General features: G+C 47.9%; 1 protein-coding gene across 3 annotated transcripts in view; it reads right to left on the reverse strand.

Moving 5' to 3' along the window:
- The window catches only part of SLC22A3 (solute carrier family 22 member 3), a 90,871-nt gene that overhangs the window by 10,806 nt on the left and 56,580 nt on the right, over positions 1-23,485 (reverse strand). For all 3 annotated transcript variants that reach the window (XR_009553595.1, XM_060205196.1, XM_060205195.1), the window contains exons 6-7: positions 7,245-7,342; positions 6,792-7,006 (exon numbers count right to left, since the gene is read on the reverse strand). Coding sequence is in view for 2 of the 3 variants with exons in the window: in XM_060205196.1 (XP_060061179.1) it covers positions 6,792-7,006; positions 7,245-7,342 (313 nt within the window). In the remaining variant the exon portion in view is untranslated. The remainder of the gene's footprint in view (positions 1-6,791; positions 7,007-7,244; positions 7,343-23,485) is intronic.

The raw sequence follows: 23,485 nt of genomic DNA on the forward strand, positions 1-23,485 counted from the left end.
CTCTCCTAATCTGAGAAACAATCTGCCCCACGCCCTAGCTCTGACCTAGAAGAATGTAGTTGTGGTACACTGAGTTGCGTGCACATATTTCATGCAGAAGGACCTGGGTTCAAGACCCTAGCTCCCACCTGCAGAGGGGAAGGTTCAAGACTGGTGAGGAAGTGTCTCTCTTGCTATCTCTTTCTCTATTTCCTCTCCCCTCTGCATTTCTCTCCTTACTGTCAAGTTAAATATAAACTAATAAACACGTCTTTTTAAAAAGCAGGCAGTAGTTCGGGAGGGGTCCCCCCAAGCCGGAATGCCAATAAAGATTCTCATCTTTCCTCAAGAAAAGCCACCCTCCTCTGTTCTTGGGTGTTTTACGGCCCCCATCCTAGAGGTTTCTCCCCTGTCTCTCTTTGTATGCTGTTACATCCACCTTCCCTTTGCCAACTTACTTTTTTCAATTAAAAATCTTTCATCTATTTATCATTGGATAGAGGCTGAGAGAAAAGTTAAGAGGGAAGGGTGAGAAGAGGAGGCAAGAAGTGGTGCACACAGTGCAGTGCACAAGGATCTGGGCTCAAGCCCCTGGTCCCCACCTTCAGGGGGGAGAAGCTTCACGAGCTAAGCGGGGGAGCAGGGCTGCAGGTAACTGTCTTCTCTTCTTTCTCTCTTTTTAAAAGGAAGTAATTTATTACTGGATCGAGGCAGGAAGAAATTGAGAGGTGAGGGGGAGATAGAGGGGGAAGAGAGACACACCTTCAGTTCTGCTTTGTCATTCATGAAGCTTCCCCCCTGCAGGTGGGGACCAGGGGCTTGAACCCAGATCCTTGTGCACTGTAATGTGAGTGCTTAACCAGATGCAACATCTGCCCAGCCCCAAAAACAAATTGATGGATTTTATTTTATTTATTTTTGTAAACCAGAACCTTGCTCAGCTCTGGCTGATGGTGGTGCTGGGTATTGAACCTGGGATCATGGAGCCTCAGGCAGGAGAGTCTCTGCAGAGCCATTATGCTATCTACCCCCCCCCCACCCCGGCTAACTTGTCTGATGATGATGTCGCAATGACACCTGGCCTGAGCAGAATTCAGATGGGTGGGGGACGTCCCCCTGCAACCCCACAGCTGTTTTTCTCAGAACTAAACACACAGAGATCAAGACGTCAAACGAACATACCCACACATTAGCAGCACATGGCCTAGTACCAGTGCGGAATTACAAACAAGTTTAAAAATTAAAAAAACACCACCTTTAGTTGTATTAAGTATATTAGCAGGGATTCAAGACAGAGGCAGCTCGCACTGTGAAAGCAAACCAACAACCGGGCAATTCTGTCAAAGGCTCAAAGATGCCGTCACCGTGAGCCCTGGGGGGAGTTGTGGCCTGCCCTGCATGCTGACCTTCATCTAGGGGACTCCTGTCCTTCCAGGAGGACAGGTCAGCATCCACACACAGTGATGCTGTTGAAATGGGCAACAGGAGAGAAGTCTCCAGTGGTCCTTTCATTAGCCAGAGAGTGGAGTGGAAATGATCTCTCAGGAGGTGTGAAGGATGCCTGCAAATCCTGTGTACACAGAGGGACTGGGTCAGGCAAGGGCAGCTCTGAGTTCACCGTGGACTTGCAAGAGACATTATGTGGGAGCAAGGACAAAAAAAAGAAGAAGAAGAAGAAGAAGAAGAAGAAGAAGAAGAAGAAGAAGAAGAAGAAGAGGAAGAAGAAGAAGAAGAAGAAGAAGAAGAAGAAGAAGAAGAAGAAGAAGAAGAAGAAGAAAAAGAAGAAGAAGGAGAAGAAGAAGAAGAAGAAGAAGAGGATTTAACACTGAATACTGAGTGGCCACAGTCAGCAGTAAAGCTGAAACTGACTCCCACAGAGTCATCAACTCAGAGAAGCAGGGTCCCTCTGACGGGGGGGCTAGGTCGAGCTAATGAAGCCGACTGGGAACACCAGCCCAATTACTGAGGAAAAGATGCAGGACTTCAAAAGGAACACAATTATATGTCTCCTCTCAGTGACCCACTGAAATAAAATGCTAATGAAAAATACCCAATAGAGAAATGCCAATTAAGGGGCTGGATGGTGGCGCACCTAGCTGAGCGCACGTCTTATATGGTATGCAGGACCTGGGTTCAAGCCCCCGGACCCCACCTATATGGGGAAAACTTTGTGAGTGGTGAAGCAGGGCTACAGGTGTCTCTCTTCTTCTCTATCTTCACCTTCCTCTCAATTTCTGGCTGTCTCTATCAAATAAATAAATATAATAAAAAATAAAAAATTATTTTTTAAAAAGAAAGAGAAATGTCAATTAAAATGTATGAACTTGTGGTCTGGGAGGTGGTGCAGTGGATAAGACATTGGACTCTCAAACATGAGGTTCTGAGTTCAGTCCCCAGCAGTGCATGTATCAATGTGTCACAATGTTCTGTAATTCCCCCCTCTCTTTTCTCTCATTAACAAATAAATGAAGTCTTTAAATGTAGACATATGTATATGAACTTGCCTTTCACTTTCAGACAAATAAAGTAAAATATAATGTTTTTGTTTTTAAAAAAAAGAGGAAATCTTGCCAAAAAATGCTGGGCTTACAGCCATCTCAAAGAAGTTCAAATTAAAGATGGCAAGCAGCTATAAACAAAAAAAAGTCCTTAATTTTTCCAGATGTTAATTAGAGGTCAAATTTGGGCCAAAAGTCAGGAGCCCAGAATGAAGAGACAACTAGAGAGATGATTTCTTTTGCCAATCTTTCTTTCCTCAGACCACAAGGGCTGTGCTCTGTGAAGGAGGCAGTCAGCTAAGCTGTTTCCTGTGACAGAGCCTGAGAGCTTGTTTGCTTTTAAGTATAATTTTTTTATTATCTTCATTTATTGGATAGAGACAGACAGAAATTGAGAGGAAAGGGAGCGATAGAGAGGGAGAGAGACAGAGAGACACCTGCAGCTCTGCTTCACCACTCCTGAAGCTTTCCCCCGCAGGTGGGGCTGGGGACTTGTGGCCGGGGACTTGCGCATTATGACATGTGCATTCAACCAGGTGTGCCACCACCTGGCCCCATAACTGTTTTTTTTTTGTTGTTGTTTTTTTATAAAAAGGAAACATTGACAAAACCATAGGATAAGAGGGGTACAACTCCACACAATTCCCACCACCAGAACTCCGTATCCCCTCCCCTCCCCTGATAGTACAGACCCAAGGTCATCATGGGATGCAGAAGGTGGAAGGTCTGGCTTCTGTAATTGCTTCGCCGCTGAACATACTCACAACTGGTTTTCCTAAAGGCACATTGGCAGCCCTGGGTCGGCTCAGGCAGCCTGTGGATGTCATCGGCAACAGCTGTGGGGCAAGTTACTCTCCTGCCAGGGAAGTGAGCCCCAAAGCCGCTTTGATTTAGAAGTGGGGCCTGCCAGCCGTAGAGGGGAAAGCCCTTCATACTTAGACCCACCCTGGAAGTTAGGGACCAGAAACTCATCCCCACCAATCATGACTGACATCTGACTCTAATAGCCAGAAACAGATAAGCCGAGATCTTTTGGTTCCTCCAGGGTGCTTGCTGGGGCTCAGTGCCTTTACGACGAATCCACAAGCCATGGCATCTGGAGGCCATCTTTCCCATTTTTGTTGTCATTATTGTTACTGTTGTTACTGTTGTTGGATAGGACAGAGAGAAGTGGAGAGAGGAGGGCAAGACACAGAGGGGGAGAGAAAGACACCTGCAGACCTGCTTCACCTCTTGCAAAGCGACCGCCTGCAGGTGGGGAGCTGGGGGTTCAAACCGGGATCCTTGTACTTGGCGTCATATGTGCCTAACCTGCTGTGCTACTGCCCAGCCTCCTTTTAGAATTTTTTTTATTATTTAACATTATTTATTTATTATTGGACAGAGACAGAGAGAAATCGAGGGGAGGGGGTAATTGAAAGCAAAGAGAGACAGAGAGACACTTGCAGCCCTGCTTCACCACTCGTGAAGCTTTTCCCCTGCAGGTGGTTTCCAAGGGCTTGAACTGAGGTCCTTATGCACTGTAACATGTGCGCTCAGCCAGGTGCACCACCGCCTGGCCCCCTCTTTTCCTCTTTATCTTCCTTTCTCTCTCCATTTCCGACAGTCTCTACCCAATAACTAAAGACGACAAAGAATTAAAGAAACGGAGTCAGGTGGTAGCACAGCGGGTTAAGTGTACGTGATGCAAAGCACAAGGACCGGCGTAAGGATCCCGGTTCAATCTCCCAGCTCCCCACCTGCAGGGGAGTCGCTTCAAAGCTGGTGGAGCAGGTCTGCAGGTGTCTGTATTTCTCTCCCCCTCTCTGTCTTCCCCTTCTCTCTCCATTTCTCTCTGTCCTATCCAACAACAACAATAATAACTACAACAATAAAACAACAAGGGAAACCAAAGGGAATAAATAAAAATAAATTGAAACAATTAAATTATAAATAATAATAATTTATAAAAAAGACTTTAGTTGGTTAAACCAAAAACTATCTAGCACCAAAATAGAGCAGGAAGATCTATGGGGTCTTCAGTGCTCCAAATTTGCCATTCTTCTACCAAAATGACACACAATTCCCAAGGACAGGAGTCCTGACTCTCTTTCTCAAGACACTCCAGGGAGCGTGTACTAAGCAGACACGTACTGGCAGGCTTTACTGGCATGTTTGCTCCAACTCTCGAGCCTGCTGACTTAAAGCAACTGGCAGAACAGTGCCCCAGCTTCCAGCTTACGATCACCCAACCTGTCTACATGTGATTCATTTGGAAATAGAATCTTGACAGATAAAGAGTTAGACAGAGACGTTAAGACACACAGTGGAGAAAGACATCCAAAGATGGAAGCAGAGATTGGAGAGATACCAACAGAGGCCAAAGATTGCTAACCACTTCCTGTCATCACAACCACAGGTGTCCCTGGAGAGAAAAGAAGGTCTAGTTTGTTTGTTTTCTTTTTTCCCTGAGCCTGAGATCTGATACGCAGGTGAACCTAAGTTATTGTCTGGGTAGATGATGTCATGGCTGGAAAAAGGACCATATAGCTCAGTCACCAGGTTCCAGATGCTACCATGATGCCAACCAGCCTTCTCTGGGCAGACAACCCCACCAATGTGCCCTGGAGCCCCGCTTCCCCAGAGCCCCACCCCACTAGGGAAAGAGAGAGACAGGCTGGGAGTATGGATCAACTTGTCAATGCCCATGTTCAGCGGAGAAGCAATTACAGAAGCCAGACCTTCCACCTTCTGCACCCCATAATGTCCCTGGATCCATATTCCCAGAAGGACAAAGAATAGGAAAGCTGAGGTCAGGCGGGTTAAGCGCAGGTGGCGCAAAGCGCAAGGGACTGGAGTAAGATCCTGGTTTGAACCCCCGGCTCCCCACCTGCAGGGGAGTCACTTCACAGTCGGTGAAGCAGGTCTGCAAGTGTCTATCTTTCTCTCCCCCTCTCTGTCTTCCCCTCCTCTCTCTATTTCTCCCTGTCCTATCCAACAACAAACGACATCAACAACAACAATAATAACCAGAAGGCCACAATAACAAGGGCAACAAAAGGGGGGAATATGGCCTCCAGGAGCGGTGGATTCATGGTGCAGGCACTGAGCCCCAGCAATAACCCTGGAGGCAAAAAAAAAAAAAAAAGAATAGGGAAGCGATCAGGGGAGGGGAATGGGATACAGAGTTGTGGTGGTGGGAACTGTGTTGAGTTGTACCCCTCTTAACCTGTGGTTTTTGTCAGTGTTTTCTTTCTGTAAATAAAAATTATATATATATATAGGTCTATCTCGACTAGAAGGTAACATATATGTTGGGAAGCTTACACAGGCTGCAGAGTGAGTTTAAAAAGGGGAAGGAGGAGGGCTTAGGAGATAGGACTCAGTAGGGTAGATTTGTACTCTACCAGTAGGGTAGAGTACAAATCTCACATCCAGAGGGCCCTGAGTCTGAGTTCTCCCCCTCTCTCTGGGAGAGTCTGGACCAAAATTCTTTACGAGGTGTAGCAGTTGGGAGTTCTCAATTCTGCAATTGCTTCTCCACTGCCAGGGGCCCTGGGAAAGATACCAGGGGAGTTCCATGGATGTTGAAGCCGCGTCCAGTGTCTCTCCCCTTTCTCTCCCTCTCACCTCTCTTTCTCTCACTCAGGAGCAAGGGTGGCCAGATTGAAATGAGGAAATGAGGGCTGTTGGGTTTGAGGCAGAGCCGAGCCAGGGTGAGGTAATATATATGCATAATGAGGAGTCATGCATATTCATGAGGTGGGTGGCCAAATTCTAGGAGGAATGTACTATGATCACACAGTGCCCGGACAGAAAATGGGGGAGAGGCAAAAAGACAAACAAGAGCGGAGAGCCACCAAGTTACGAACTCTGTGACACCATCCTGACTCCCTGGGCAGACGCCCTCACCATGTGTCCTGGAGCCTCCCCTCCCCAGAGCCCTGCCCCACTAGGGACAGACAGACACAGGCTGGGGGTGTGGATCCACCTGCCAACACCCATGTCCAGCAGAGAAGCAATGACAGAAGCCACAACTGCCAGCCTCTATGCCCCAATAAAGAATTTGGGTCCATACTCTCAGAGGGGGAGATATGTTAGGGGGAGATGACCAGAGGGCTCCGAACCCCAACTCCATCAGGACTCAGTGAGAGAAGAAGGAAGAATGGAGGGACACAGAAGCAGTAACAGGTGTAGGTGTGACTTGAGCTTCTATGGGTGCCATTCTCCAACCTCTCAGGACAGAGAGCTCTACACTCTGAATCTGCGTGACTTGACTTGTTTGGGGGTGAGGCGTGTGTGTGTGTGGGGGGGGCGGGGGGAGGTGTCAGATACCTTCTGGTATGAAGACGGTGACCAGGCAGGCCACCCCGGCCACCACGTTGCTCAAGGCAAAGGGGAGGCGTCGGCCGAAGCGCTCGATGGTCAGTAGGATGAGCAGGGCCCCGGGCAGCTCCACCACGCCCGAGATGAAGAAGTCGATATACAGGTTGCCTCCGATGATGCCCAGACGCATGACCAGTCCTTGGTAAACCACGGCGCTGGTGAACCTGAGGCCCAGGGAGGCCAGGGAGGGGGAGGGTGCAAAGGTGGGTGATGCCGCCCTTGTGATGTGTGTGTTTGTGTGTGTGTGCATGTGTGTGCCTGTGTGTGTGCAAGTGTGCGTGTGACGGTGTGCATGTGTGCGTGTGTGTCCATGTGTGTGCATGTGCATGCATGTGCATGTGTACCTGTGTGAGTGTGTGTTGCAAGCTCCGCCAAGCCCCAGCGCCCCCTCGGCACACTCACCAGGCGAACATGAGGATGAGAGTGCATTTCCGCATCTGGGGCGTCCTCACCAGGTCCAGGAAGGACGGGTTGCTCACCTCCTCATCTGTCACCGTGATCTATGTGACAAGCAGATTTTGTTTTTTCAAGCATAAGGAAAAACCAATTTATTTAGGAACAAATGATCTCATCATTTGAATATCTCAAGCGGTTATTTTTATTACTATTAAGACATCCATCCATCCAGCCTGTGGGGACTGTCTGGCCCTGCCAAGGCTACCACACACAGTATGCAAAACGTAATCAATGTCGAAGCTTTTTTCCATAGCAGCATTAAGTGCAGATGTTTTAAGTGTTTATTTATTTATTGAATAGAGACAGAGAGAAATTGAGAGGGGAGGGAGAGGGAGAGAGAGAAAGACACCTGCAGCTCTGCTTCATCACTCCTGAAGCTTTCCCCGTGCAGATGGAAACTGGGGGCTTGAACCTGGGTCCTTGATAAATCTTTATTTATTTATTGGATAGAGACAGCCAGAAATTGAGAAGGGAGGAGATGGCAGAGAGATCTGTATATTTTTCATATCTTTTCTCATCTGATTGCAGTAGCAAAGACCTCAGAGACTATGTTGAATAACAGTGGAGCTAGTGGACATCCTTGTCTGGTTCCTGATTTTAGGGGGAAGACATTCAGCTTTCTCCACTGAGAATGATGTTAGCTGTGGGTTTGTCATAAATGGCCTTTATTATGTTGAGAATGGGTCCTTCTATCTCCAGTTTCTAGAGGGCCTTTATTAGAAATGGGTATTGGATCTTGTCGGATGCCTTTTCAGCATCCTTTGATAGGACTACCTCCGTTTTATCTTTCCTTTTGTTGGTAGGATGGATTACACTGATTGGCATGTGGATGCTGAGTCAGCCCTGTTTCTCAGAGCTGAGCCCCACTTGCTTCTGCTGAGTCATTCTCTTCCTTGGTTGTGGGATATGGCCGGTGCTTCCTTCACTATCATTTCCTTCCTGGGCAGGAATGAGAACATAAGGAACCAAGTGACACACACACACACACACACACACACACACACCTGCAGGTGGTGGTAAGACAGTCACACTGGTGGGACCTGGGCTTATCAGAGCAGCCTTCCAGCCCAGTCACGTCCTTTCTGGTGCATGTGTTAGAAAGACACTTTTTGGTAGCGCAGTGGGTTAAGCGCACATGGCGCAAAGCGCAAGGGCCGGCTTAAGGATCCCAGCTCAAGTCATCATCTCCCCACCTGCAGGGGAGTCGCTTCACAGGCGGTGAAGTAGGTCTGCAGGTGTCTGTCTTTCTCTCCCCCTCTCTGTCTTCCCTTCCTCTCTCCATTTCTCTCTGTCCTATCCAACAACGAAGGCAGACAATAGTAATAACTATAACAATAAAACAAGGGCAACAAAAAGGGAATAAATAAATAAATATTTTTTAAAAAGAAAGACACTTCTCTCTATTCTGTCACTCCATGTTTGCCTTTTTTTTTTTTAATTGCCACCAGAGTTATCTCTGGGACTTGGTGCTTATACAACAAATCCCACCACTCCCAGCTGCCGCTTTCCTCCCTCTATCCCCCCTTTTTCTTTTTATTTGATCGGGCAGAGATATACTGAGAGAGGAGGTGGACATAGAGAGTGAGACAGAAAGAGAAACACATCACTGTGTTACTACTTATGAGGTGCCCTCCCCCAGCCCCGCAGGTGAGGACAGGGGGCTCAAACCTTGTGTGTGGTGATGTGAGCACTCAGCCCGGTGCACCACAGCCCAGCCATGCCACCATGGCTTACTTAATTTTGTTTCTTGTTTATTAGTTTATGAGAGAGGGGGAGGGAGGGGGAGGGAGAGGGAGAGAGAGGGAGAGGGAGAGGGAGAGGGAGAGGGAGGGAGAGGGAGAGGGAGAGGGAGGGAGAGGGAGAGGGAGAGGGAGAGGGAGAGGGAGAGGGAGGGAGAGGGAGAGGGAGGGAGAGGGAGAGGGAGAGGGAGAGGGAGGGGGAGAGGGAGGGAGAGGGAGAGGGAGAGGGAGGGAGAGGGAGAGGGAGAGGGAGAGGGAGCGAGAGGGAGAGGGAGAGGGAGAGGGAGAGGGAGAGGGAGAGGGAGGGAGAGGGAGAGGGAGAGGGAGGGAGAGGGAGAGGGAGAGGGAGGGAGAGGGAGAGGGAGAGGGAGAGGGAGGGAGAGGGAGAGGGAGAGGGAGAGGGAGGGAGAGGGGAAGGGAGAGGGAGGGGGAGGGGGAGGGGGAGGGGGAGGGGGAGGGGAGGGGGAGGGGGAGGGGGAGGGGGAGGGAGAGGGGGAGGGGGAGGGGGAGGGAGAGGGGGAGGGGGAGGGGGAGGGAGAGGGAGAGGGAGGGAGAGGGAGAGGGAGAGGGAGAGGGAGAGGGAGAGGGGGAGAGAGAGAACAAGACCACCAAAGCTTTCTTCAAGGCCCTGAGTTGCACACATACATCAAAGTACTGCCCTGTCCCACAGAGCTATGCTGCTTGTCCACAATACATTTTAAGTAATGATTTGATTTGTTTGTTTATGAGAGAGAAAGAAGGAGGGGAGAGAGACACCACAGCACTGCTACTTTCTGGCATATGCGGTATTGGGGACCTGCTTGGTGTCGTATGCTTTACATTGGTTTGTTCTAGCCCTCCCCAAACCAAGAGAATTGGATTAATTTCGCGGGCCTGCTTGGCCCCGCCCAAAGGAACCCCGAGAGAAGGTTCCTGAGTCCAAGAGTTCCTGAGTTCCTGAGTCCGAGAGTTCCTGAGTTCGAGAGTTTCAGGGTTTCAGAGTAAGAGAGAGTGCCTGAGAGAGAGAGTTCCTGGGTTCCTGAGTTCAGAGAGTTCTAGAGAGTTCTAGAGTTGGAGAGTTCCTGAGTTCAAGAGTAAGAGGGAGTGCTTGTGCCGCCACAAAGAGACAGCAGAGTTCTGTTTGGTGATTAGTTTGTCTTAGTTTATGAATCGTGGTTCCTTGGTTCCTGAATAAAGAAATACAGCTTCCCTGCCCAGCCGTTGTCTCTGCGTCTCTGTTACCCGCCCGTGAAGCTAACCCGCCCGGCAAGAGCCCCCGAAATTTTAACAACAGCTTGGGGCCTCGTGCACACAAAATCCTGTGCTCTGCTGTGGGGGGGGGGGTGTCTCCCTGGCCCTCACCTGATTTTCCAGGTGGCTGTTTGAGCAAGTTTGAGGAGTACTACAACTAACACAAAGCAAATTAAAGTGTTTCCTGACTTAATCTAATTTGCCACTCCAAAATTAAGTCAGGGACACCCGAAGTGGAAGGTAAGGGCTTAGCATATTGTGGCGATATATCATCATAAAGGAGATTATCAGATTATCCCCTCAGCCAGGTTCTGCCTATTATCCACATTAAAAATAGAGAGCTCCCCTGGCATGTACAAATATTTGCTAGATTCTGGTAATACAGAGATTATTTCATTTCATTTTCATTAAAAATGCTGAAAGTCAGATTTTATTAATCTCATTTTTCAATTATAAAAAAAAGTAAAGTTTCAGAAGATTAGGGCTTAATGTGAGGAAGAAAGCCGACCCAGGGTTAGAGATCAGGAAGCATATGGAGGTGGGGGAGATAACATAAGGGTTCTGCAAGTAGACTCTCATTCCTGAGGCTCCGAGGGGTCCCAGGTTCAATCTCCTGCACCACCACAAGCCAGAGCTGAGCAGTGCTCTGGTAAAATACAACAAAACAAAACAAAACCCAGCCCATGGAGGCCCTCCAAATTTAATTTCTGGCATTGCTAAATACATAGAAGCTTCTCTCAGCCCTCTGGTAGTGCCTTGCGGCACAGTGCAGGTGTAGGGGCTGGAGAGGGTGTCCACCTCTCCCCGGTTATGTGCATGGCAAAGCAGGCAATCTCGATTTGTCCCCTGCAGGCTTGTGACTGGGCCCGTGGTCGGTTCTAAACCAATGAGGAATGGGTATGGGACGCAGTTTGAGCCAATGAGAAGTCAGTATGTGAACCAACATGGCCCAGAGAAAAGCATTCTGGGAAAGTTTCTCAATGCCTTTCCATCAGAGGCGCCTAAGGGAATGCACTCTTCCTGCTTGGACAACACAGGAGGCGGGGGTAGGTTCAGCTGCATAGACTTTAGCAACCATGCCACAACCAGTAGGAACCAACGTAGAGCTGGGGGCCACCCAGTTTCCAGAGCAGGAAGCTGAAAACAACCAGGACTGAGGCACACTGAGATCCTGGCCAGCCCTGGATGCAGCTGAGCCCTACAACTATAGCCGCCCCGGGGTGGAAAGTATCTTCGTCTCAGCCTGCTCCAGTTGGTGTTCTGTTACCTGTTGCCCAATGCAAAATTTCCTGCTGAATTCAGTTTGGACAAATGACTTTTGTGCTAACAATTGAGTATTGTAAATACACGAATTTTGAACAATTCAAATGATTGTTTTGTTGTGACTCTCTCAAGGTCCTGGGCACAGAGGAAGTGAGCTGTCCATTCTAGAGTGTCTGTATCTCTCCAGAAAGCGTGCTTGCAAACCCCAGGCTAGCTGGGTTTGTTCTTCGAGGTGACAAAGATCCTCACTTGTTAGGAGGTACTTCTTCTTCTAGCGTTTGCCCTTCTTCAGTAGCCAGTCAACAGCATCAGGTTGAGCCTGATGTAAAGTTTCGAGACCTCCTTTGAATCTGGAGAGGTGGCAGTCGTTGACTATGTGGGTCATAGTCTATCTGTAGCCGCAGGGGCAGTTCGGGTCATCTCTGGCTCCCCAGCGATGGTACTACCAGTCTCTGACCTGACGGGGGAGCTCATTTCCACGGTCTCCAGGGCCTTGACAGTACAGGCATCCAGCTGGTTTTTGGTCACCCCAGGGAAACATGCATCCACCTTCCAGTTTCTAAAACACAGAACTGGAGTAGTATCCCAGGGAGTATATACCACACAACTTCTCTACCCAGCCACCTATGGATGGGCATCTAGGCTGTGTCCACCGTTTGGCTACCGTGAATAATGCAGCTATGAACACAGGGGTGTATACATCCTTTCGAATTCGTGTTTGAGTGTCCACTGGGTCAATGCCTAAGAGTGTGATTGCTGGATCATAAGATGATTCCATTTTTATTGAAGACTGCCCACAAAGTCTTCCAAAGGGGCTGCTCCGCTACTGAAGAAAAGAAAAGACAAAGACAGAACCAGCCTGTCACATGATCCCTGCTTTTCCAAAGTACCAGCTGGATGCCTAACTTGCATCCTGTACCAAAAGGACGTTCGCAAAGTGCCGGTAGCCTGTCAAGACTGTGGACATGAGCTCCCTCCCCTGGCAGGTCAGAGGCTCGTAGTACCTCCCAACAAGTGAGGGTTTTGTCACCTTGAAGAACAAACGCAGCTGGCCTAGGGTTTTCTGGAGAGACACAGACACTCTAGAAGACAGCTCACTTCCTCTGTGCCCAGGACCCTGAGAGATTCACAACCACGTCTTGGATGGATTTCATCCAAGAAGTCTGGTCCTCGTCCAGCAGTTGGGGCTGTGCTACAACTTCTAGCTGTATATTTTGAAATGGAGCTGTGCTGCTATTCTCTGGCCAAAATATCATCAAATTTTTCCTCACTGAAGTCAGCTACAAAAGAGCAGAAATGTTTTATTCTGGGATTAGTCATCTCTTTCAGCTTGCCTAATTGAGATGTTGTTCGTGCTCATGACAGAGTCAACAATTTCATTATGCATATAGGGTGACAGAGCCCTGCTCAGCATTGGCTCTGGTGGTGCTAAGACCTAAACCTGGGACCTCTTGCACACAAGTACAGTGGCTGCACTCTCTCCCTGGCCCGAATTCTCAGCCATCACTTCTGGGTGGTTTGCAAAATATGTGGAGTCTCATAATCACCACCACCACCACCACCATCAGTTCACAGAATATCTCCATTACCCAAAGAGCTTCGCTGCCTCTGTTTCTGATTGGCTTTGTCAATCATCAGGCCTTACCCTTAGTCCCCGGCACCCCTCCTCTGCACAAAGGAAGCTGGGAGCTACTCTGGGTAGCATCCGCTTGATAGCATTTCACTGCCTGGGAATGTCACTCAGAGAACAGGCCTTGCTCATGGCTGAGCTGCAGAAAAGTGAGCTCAGTGCTATCTGCTCAATCTGTCTCTTAACTGCCTCTTAATTTGCCAAGACTTCTGTTTTATATCAACAATGATTAACCGGATGCAAAAAGGGTGGTGTTTTTTGTTTGTTTGTTTGTTTTCTATCTTGTTTTGCTTAATGGTGCTGAATTTGTGATTTTTTTCTTCCCCCAGATATCTTTCTGGAACATTTCTTGGAGTTGACACTTTAATTTAAATTGTCAAGGAAGAGAATGCAATTCTAAAGAATGGCCTGCTATCAATGTGATGTTCAGAGCTCCCCTGGTGAGGACTGGTGATGGCCAAGAAAGACAAGCCACCAGAGCCGGACAAGTGACAGGGAATTTCACTCCGAACAAACTGTTACCAGGGTGTAATTGGAAGTCTGTGAGCCTGAGTCTTCTCATCAGTGGCCCGAGCGTGGTAGCACGCATCTCATTAGTACTGCGAACAGTCCGCCTTCCTGCTGCTGTTGAGCAAGTCCTCAGGCTCTTGCATCTGCATTTCAATGTGCAGAGACAAGACAGCCGGGCTGTTAGAAGAACAATTGGCATGCACGTCCCTTTTCCATCTCCTGCTTTGCAAAATATTCCATCACACGGTTACTTAGTGTTCATTGCTGCGTCACATACGGGTCGAGCCCAGATGCTCGATAGAGACAGAGAGGCCGTTTTACGTAAATGCCAGGGGGAGCTGCTCAGTGCTCATTCCTGGTACCTCGGCTACCGAGGTGGCTACTATGACACACAGCCGTGTGGCTCAGTGGCCAGGTCTCCGTAATGAACACTATCACGGTGTATCCACATGTCACTCAGCTTGAGCCCTGACTGGACTTACAGCAGTCTAGAAGCTTCTGTCATCAGCAGAGACGGCCTGACCGAGATCCCATTAGGACCTTTTCTTCTCCTTTGCAGAGCTGAGGCATGAGTTAGTTGCTCCAGTGTGACTTTCCTCTCCCAGCAGAGGCAGAAAAAGTGACAGAGAGCGATGGCATCACCCCACTGAGTCTCTTCTGCCGGTGCAGTGCTGGGGTTTGAACCAGGGCAGCACCCCAGCAGCATTTTACCCTGTCTGGTAAACTCTCCAGTGCTAGAACATTTCCTAATCAGGATCACAAAACACAGAGACTGTTTTTCAAGCATGGCAGAGAAACTCTAAGCTATTTAACTATAAATGAAAGGACATCTATTATTTTGATACATGATGAAGGTAACTGCACTTAAGTTAAGGAACTATTAGTAGCCAAGATTAAAAACAGCTCAAAAAGGAAAAGACAGACGAAGACAAAAGCAAACGCGGAGAACTGGAGGAAATAGAAGGCATCTCGAATGCATGTGGGGAACTGGAGGAAATAGAAGGCATCTTGAATGCATGTGGGGAACTGGAGGAAATAGAAGGCATCTTGAATGCATGTGGGGAGATATTTTTGACAAACAGTAGTCCACAGAGCTTGTTTGAAAAGTGTTTGGGTGGCCCGGGAGGTGGCGCAGTGCATAAAGCATCGGACTCTCAAGCATGAAGTCCTGAGTTCAGTCCCTGGCAGCACATGAACCAGAGTGATGTCTGATTCTTTCTCTCTCTCCTCCTATCTTTCTCATAAATAAATAAATTCTTTAAAAAAAAGTGTTTGGTAATTACTGCTCAGTAACTGTTGGCTAAGTACACAAATAAATGAAAGCAAAGCCCTGACGCATGATAATGTATCAAGATGCTTCTGCTTCTTGGGTGAATCAGGATATTGATTTATTTATTTTGCCTCCAGTGTTATCACTGGGGCTCAGTCACAAATCCATTGCTCCTAGAGGCCATTGGTTCCCCATTGTTGTTGCTGTTGTTGTTGTTGTTGGACAGGACAGGGAGAAATGGAGAGAGGAGGGGAAGACAGAGAGGGGGAGAGAAAGACAGATACCTGCAGACCTGCTTCACCGCCTGTGAAGCGACTCCCCTGCAGGTGGGGAGCCGGGATCATTACACCGGTCCTTGAGCTTTGCGCCACCTGCGCTTAACCCGCTGCGCTACCTCCCGGCCCCTGACTCAGGATTTTTGTAAACAAATGGTCACTCTATGAAAAACGTGGCTAGAGAAAAGGGAGAAGGGGGTCTGGAGGAAGGGGCCAAGAAGAGGCGTTTTGATAGGGGCCGGACAGTGCTGGAAGTCTGCTGAGCAGAACAGTGAACCCTACACAGACACAGAGTTAGGAAGCTGCACCTTTGAACTGTTACTGGTATTGTGAGCCAGTGGCCAATTAGTAACATTTCAGAGGAAGGTAGCATAGAAAACATCTTTCAAATTCTGTTCCTTAAGACCACACCGTAACACAAATGCACTCTGGACACACAGAATATCTCTTCCAGCAAAGAAACGTCAAGCCTTAGCTGAAACACAGCATATGTCTATGTGAGTAAGCAGATTTATCTAGCAGACGAGGTGTTGCTGCAAATGCTGTGTGGGTTTTTTCCCCAGCTCTATAATCACCAGGGACCTGAGGCCCCATGGAACAGTCCATCACACTCTCCTCCCTCCAGCCCTGGGCTGCAGGGACAGCAGCTGAAAGATGGGTGCGTCATAGTAAGAACACAGGTCACCCCACTGCGAGAGAAGGTGACCGAGCTTTGCTTTTACAGGCAAGGTTCCTCTCTCAGAAACACAGGTCCTTGGTCCTAGTCCTGCTCCCCAGTTCCCTAAATTCTCCTCCTGGAAAAAAAAAGAGTATTTTCATATCACGTATAGTGAGAGCACCTAGCTTCACTTCTTGCCTAGGCCACTAAGCTCAGTCACCTCAAGTTCCATCCATTTTATCACAAAAGATACAGGGTCATCTTTTAAAAATATATATTTTATTTATTTCTAATGAGAGAAATACAGAGAGAAAGATACACAGAGAGAGATGGGAGCATTGCTCAGCTCTGGCTTCCCATGGGACCACAGGAGCCTCAGGCACGAAGGTCTTGTGCACAACCATTATGCTATTTCTCCAGCACTTTTTTTTTTTTCTTAATTGCCGCTAAGGTCATTACCACTGAGGCTTGGTGCTTGCACCACGTAGCCTCCACTCTTTGCAGTCATTTATTTCATTTTATTTATAGTGAAAGAAGTTGAGAAGAAAGGGGGAGATAAAGAGAGAGACCTGCAACATAGCTTCACCACTTGTGAAGTGTCCCCCCTGCAGGTGGGGAGTGGGGGCTTGAACCTAGGTCCTTGGGTGTGGTAATGTGAGTTATTTATTTGTTATGGGAATGGAAGATGCAAGAGAACACGAGGCCAGAGCACAACTCAATGTGGGCATATGACGGCCAGTACTGTGGCTTTGAACCTGGACCTCCGGGGCCCAGGACACGCGAGACCTGTACTCTATCAGCCTGAGATAGTTGTCTGGCCTCTAGTCAGCTGCTTAAAAACAATAAAAGGGTTCATTCATTATTTGAAGAAGAAGACTTCCTTTCAAACAGGTGCCCTCCCTTTCTGTACACTGAATTATACTCCCTTCCCTTCAATCACAGCGGACTGAAGGAAGAAAAAAAACCAAAAAGACAAAGAAAAAGCACCGGCCTCCATTATCTGTTCTGAAGGCAGTAACCTAGACACCCCTGGCTTGCGTGGACCCGTTCCTGATGGTACCTACGCTCAGCTGAAGGAGTGTTGCCATAGCAACACACCCCAGATGCTCCACATCCCACCACTTATTAGATGGATCTTTATCTTTTATTCAGGGAGAGGGAGAATGAAAATCTAGCACCTAATACCTCTTACACCCTCCCTCCTCCCGGCTATGTCAGTGGAGGGTGAAGCAGACGGACTGCAGTGTTCTTTCTTTCTTTCTATTTAGCACAATTTCCTCCTGGCTCTCTCTGCGTCACTAGAGTGTGTCTGTGCATAACAAGGAGCTGTCTGGCCCTGGAGAGGTGAAATGATTGCTCCCGCTCCTCAGAACACAGCTCTTTTCTTTGGATTATTTCAGGGAGAGGGTTGATTTTTCTGGTGGGCCAAAGATCTATCTTGCAAGCTGCACTCCCCCTGGCAGGAGCAGCCCTGGACTGGCAACAGAGCCCAGAAATTCCTTTCTCCCAGGAGACTAGCCATCCAGGAGCCCCTCCATCACCCCCGGCAGGGAACATGCTCATAAGAGCTAGCATCTCCCCCGTGTGTGCACAGAAGGGGAGCACTGTCATTCCATGGCAGGAACTGGTTTTGCCCCAAGCATAAGAACGAGCCACGTGGCATAGCAACAAAATCTTCCCTGGCCAAAGCTGACCATGCTGCTTTCTCCCACAGGAAGAGTAAAGATTTCAAAGAAGGTATTAGGGGACCTTTCCCCGGGCAAATGTTCAAAAGAGAACAAGGAAAAAGGCGAGCTCTATTCTGTCACACAGACGCCCACAATGAAAGTAAACCCAATCGGTGAGGTCGTCTGCCCAGGGAATCAGGACAGAATCCTGGTAGCATCTGCAGCTTAGTGGCTGAAAGGCAGTGAGATATAAAGCAGGACAGACTGTTTAATAAACAGGAACCCAAAGGTAGGAATAGAGCAGATGAAATGAGGGGTCTTTGGGTGGGAAGATGCTAGGAAGTCTATTTTAGGTCTGTTTCATGAGGTCCGTGACTTCGCTAATTTTTGCCTGAGCCTGATAGCTAACATGCAGGTGGACTAAAAATATTTTCTGGGAAGATGGTGTCAGGGTTGAGAATAGAGATAGAAATATCCCAAAGTCTCTCCTCCCCAGAGCCCTGCCCCACTAGGGAAAGACAGAAACAGGCTGGGGGGATGAATCCACCTGCCAAAACTCATGTCCAGTGGAGAAGCAATTACAGAAGCCACACCTCCCACCTTCTGCTCCCCCAGAAAGAATTCTGGTTCATCCTCCCAGAGGAGTAAAGAATAGGGAAGCTTCCAATAGAGGGGCTGGGACAAGGAACTCTGGTGGTGGAAACTGTGTGGAATTATACCCCTGTTATCTTACAATCTTGTTAATCATTATTCAATCACTAAGATATTTTTTAAAAGAAAGAAAATAAATCAAATCAGGATTTGCACAATGCTCACGAAAGAGAGCAACCGATATCAACACAAGATGGAACCCTTGCACAGCTGAGTTTTGTTTTTCTTTTCAATTGTTGTTGTATGCAAGGTCACCAGAGCCTGGGCCAGGGAAATACTCCTCTGACTGGTTGTTGGAAAGGGTGACTGTTGCAGAGAGTCAAACCACAAACAAACAAACATAAATAAAAATCAGCTGCCAAGCAGGCAGCATGGCAGGGCACACCATCAATCCCCTGATTACACACGCCACCCGGAATACTAGGACTTAAAAGTGAGGCAAGAGGGGCCAGGATGTAGCACAGTTGGTTAAGCACACACATCACCATGCACAAGGATAAGGGTTCAAGCCCCCACTCCCCACCTGCAGGGGAGAAGCTTCAGTTGCAGGGAAGCAGGCCTGCAGATGTTTCTCTTTCTCTCTCCCTCTCCATTCCTTTTCATTTTCTCTTGGCTTATCAAATCAAATAAAAATAAAATAAAACAAAAGAGAGAGAGAGAGAGAGAGAGAGAGAGAGAGAGGAGCTAAGCAATCATTTTTGGAAACAGCACGAGCTCTAGAAAGATCCACATCTAAGATCCAGATAGATGACTAGCTCCAACTTCTGAGACTTTCTAGAATTGCTTTTGAATGTTCTGAAGCAGAGCACTCAAAGCACGACCGTCACAGAAGGAAGTTGTCTCTCTCCCCATTTCCTTTTTGTCAGAAAATCACAGATAGTATCACCTCCTGCTCCTCTTGCTCTGCAGCCAACACTGGGGGAGTCTCTGCCGCCAGCACTGGAAGAATGTTTTAGAGCCTAAAAATCATCTTTTCCCTCATTCTTGTCGTTCCTGGGTTTACTCGTCTTGCAAGCCATATTGAATTCTTGGAAACAACAGTGACTGTAAAAGAGAGAGGGGGAGAGGGAGAGAGAGAGAAGGAGAGAGAAAGAACGGCAGGGAAAGCCAGGCGGTGGCACATACACATATCACTATGCACAAGGACCCATCTTTGAGGCTCCACTCCCCACCTGGAGGGGGAAGGCTTCATGAGCGCAGCAGGTTAAGCATACATGGCACGAAACACAAGGACCGGCATAAGGCTCCTGGTTTGAGCCTCTAGCTTCCTACCTGCCGGGGAGTCACTTCACAAATAGTGAAGTAGGCCTGCAGGTCTCTGTCTTTCTCTTCTCTTTCCCTCTCTATCTCCCATGCCCCTCTCAACTTCTCTCTGTCCTATGAAATAAAACCACACACACACACACACACACACACACACACACACACACACACAGAAAAATGGCCACCAAGAATGGTAGATTCATAATGCCAGCTCTGAACCCCAGCAATTACCCTGGTGGTAATTTAAAAGAGAGAGACAGAGAGAGATAAAGAAAGAGAGAGAAAGTTAAAAGTCAGGCACTAGGGCCAGGTGGTGGCACACCTGGTTGAGCACACACATTACAGTGTGCAAGGACCAGGCAGGGTTCAAGCCCTTGGTCCCCACCTGCAGGGGGAAAGCTTTGTGAGTGGTGAAGCAGGGCTGTAGGTGTCTCTTTGTCTCTCTCCCTCTCTATCTCGCCTTTCTCCCTTGATTTCTGCCTGTCTCAATTCAATAAATAAAGATGATAAATTTCTTTTTTTTTTAAAGTAATTGAGGGAAAAAGAGAAACTTTGGAAGGCATGGGTGGGGGGGAGATTAGCACATTAGCATTGGGAACCACCAGAGCTGCTCCCTGGTTAGGCCATGTGTCCACTGTGGTACCCTCCTCTGGGCTTAGGGGCAGTGGACTAAACTTGTGAGCTCTACAAATACAAGTCTCTGGTATCCAGGAAAAGACAAGACTCCCCTGGTTGGTCACAGGGTGACCTGCTACCAGTGAGCCTAAGACTTTCCCAGCTTAACTCTGAGATCCCAGGAATCTTCCCTAATGCAATTATGTACATATGTAAATAACTTCGCTATAAAGCATTAACCCCCTCAATTAAAAAAAGATTATCTTTGGGAAATAGGAGGGTGGGGATTCAGAACTTTAGTGGCAGGTGTAATGTAACTTTACAATCTTGTAAGCCACTATTAATCGCAAATAAAAATGAAAAGAAAAAAAAATCAACTTCACTCAAAAGACCAAACCATTCATAGTAAACAGGCCTGAGTGCTTCTCTTTTACAGTTTCAGGATGTTTCAAGCTTCTTCTGTCTGCACAATGAACACTGAAGTCAGCACAGAGACATGAATCCAACATATATTCAAATTGCCTCTTTCCTTAGGGTTTCAGCCAGGGCCTCTGGTGAGAGCTGGGGGTGGGGGAGAAAGTGATACAAACACCGTGTCTCCCTGGGATGTCTCACCCCAAATGCCACTTTATGTGAGACAGAGAGACAGACAGAGAGAGAGAGAGAGAGGGAGGGAGGAGAGACACCAAAGTGTCACTGAAGCACTGGTGAAGCGTCTCCTGTGGTGACCAGAGGTTTGAATCCCCATCCTTGCACTTGATAAAGGTTGGGCTGCCTCCCGCCCCCTCCTGATTCTCTTATTCACTCTAGATGATTCTACAGTAAGACTGCTGTGGCATTTTTATCACTGTGACCACTTTAATTTGTTATTTTATTTTTCCCTTTTGTTGCCCTTGTTGTTTATCATTGTTGTCATTATTGGATAGGACAGAGAGAAATGGAGAGAGGAGGGGAAGACAGAGAGGGGGAGAGAAAGACAGACACCTGCAGACCTGCTTCACTATTTGTGAAGTGACTCCCCTGCAGGTAGGAAGCTAGAGGCTCAAACCAGGAGCCTTATGCCGGTCTTTGTGTTTCGTGCCATGTATGCTTAACCTGCTGCACTACCACCCAGCCCCCTTAATTTGATATTTTAAGGGTGGCAGCTTTTGCTTGTAAAATTGGCTCCACTCTCTGAGGTCCCAGAATGAGAAGTGCCTCTTTAAGGGGAAGCAGATGTGTGAATTCTCAGTGACTTGTTTTCCAATATCCCACCAGATCCTAGAACCATCTCTCCCCCACCCCTGACAAGCCCAAGGCTCTCCTGGGGCTAAAACCACTTTCTCTGCATTTTTCAAAATGAATTCTGCCCAAAGTTTTCCATTCCTAAATCTGAAGCAACAAGTAAACACAAAAGTTAAACCCAAAACCTGATCCGAACCATTAACTCGGCCCCAGTGGGTTTCTGAAAGCCAGAATGGGTGTGTAGTTCCTCTTTCTGAAGAACAAGCATGCTGTTTATTTAAAAAATATATATAATACGAATAATAAAAAATCCCCTTCTGAAAGGAAATGTCAAAACAGACATTCCCCAAACTGGAAACTCCCCCCCCCCCACAACCCCCACCCACCCACCCCCATCAGCAATACTGGCATTTGTAAAACCATCTACAGAATATCAGGGGGGAAATAACGGGCACTAGGGTTAAAAATCTCTGTGGTGGGGCCAGGCAGTAGTGCGGCTGCCTAAGTGCTCACATTACGGTGCACAAGGACCCGGGTTCAAGCCCCCCAGTCCCCACCTGCAGGGGGAAAGCTTCACGAGTGGTGAAGCAGGACTGCAGTTATCTCTCTGTCTCTCTCCCCTCTCCCCTCTAAATTTCTCTCTGTCTCTACCTGATAATAAATAACTAAATACAAATTTAAAAAAATATTTGGAAAAAAAAAAGAAAAAGAAATCTGTGCGGAATGAGATTTTCCTGTTTTCTACTTTGGAAACACTTCAAAGTGTGGGGCGGCTTGTATTAGCAATGGTTCCCTTGGGCTCAGGACGCTCAAAGGTCAATCTCTGGTATCACCTGAACATTACCAAGGAGCACGTGTCTAAGTAGAGCACCTGGTGCTTGTGTCTGAGTGAGTCGTGAGCACCGGACAAGGGGTGAGCCACCTAAGCCTATCATAGAAACAAAGAAACTACCCTCTGGGGCTGGTGCTGGGGCGGCGATGTCCCTCGCTGAGCGCAAGCGTTACAGTATGCAAGGACACAGGTTTGAGCCCCTACTCCCCACCTGCAGGGGGGAAGCTTTGCCAGTGATGAAGCAGTGTTGCAGGTGTGTATCTCTGTCTTTCTCTCCCTCTCTATCACCCTCTCAATTTCTGACAGTCTTTATCCAATAAATAAAGATAATAAAAAATTTTAAAATAAAGAAATTACCCTCAAGCTGTATAGCGGCATTGGGGGAACAGGGCAAGACAATAATATCACCATGAAGGCACCTGAACCAGGTCACCTGAGACTCACAGAACGGGTCTTCTGCCGGCTTCCACTCTGACGTGCGGGTTATTTTAGCCAAGAGCCCTGGAGGTCCTGGAGAAACTCTGGCCCTGGTGTCAGTCCTTTCACCCTTCCCCTGCTCACAGGAGAGACCCTCCTTGCCTGGACTCTTGCCGCTCTCCTACTGTAAGAAAGAATTACCGCCCCCACTCCCAATTTATGACCTAGAAGAATGGAGTTGGGGTGGTAGTTGTGTTGGTGGTGGTGGTGCAGTGAGTTGAACGCACATGTCACCATACATAAGGACCTAGGTTCAAACCCCTATCCCCCACTAGACTATAGGTGTTTCTCTCTTACTCACTTCTTCTCTAGCTCCCCTCCCCTCTCAATTTCTCTCCTTCCTATCAAATAAAATACAAATAAATGAACACATCTTTTTTAAAAGAAGGCAGTAGTGTGGGAGGTGTCCACCCAGGCCAGGGCATCAGTAAACATGCCCTCTACCCGAGAATCTCATGTTCCCTCCCTGCCACGGGACCCCCAGCTCTTACTCAAGCAAATGGTCGCGACTCTGCTGTGTGTGCTATTCGACTGACTCCTCTGTGGATGGGTCGATGGCTCCATAGCGGGCCAGGGGCCGTGCGTCTAGAGGCCCTGGGTTCCATCCTCAGCACCTCGGATGCTGGAGTTCTGACCTTTCTCAGTCTCCCCCCCCCCCCTCTCTCTCTATATATATATATATATATATATATATATATATCTCAAATAAATACATGATTCTTTAAAATAACAAGTTGTTTATAAACTGACATTTTCTAACAAGATCAGAAGAGAAAACACAAATAGAACCTGAACTGGAGTTGGCATATTGCACCAAAGTAAAAGACTCTGGGGTAGATTGGGGGGGGGAGAATGGGAGAATACAGGTCCAAAAAGGATGACA

The sequence above is a fragment of the Erinaceus europaeus genome, chromosome 13, assembly GCF_950295315.1.
Source record: "Erinaceus europaeus chromosome 13, mEriEur2.1, whole genome shotgun sequence".
Classification (NCBI taxonomy): domain Eukaryota; kingdom Metazoa; phylum Chordata; class Mammalia; order Eulipotyphla; family Erinaceidae; genus Erinaceus; species Erinaceus europaeus.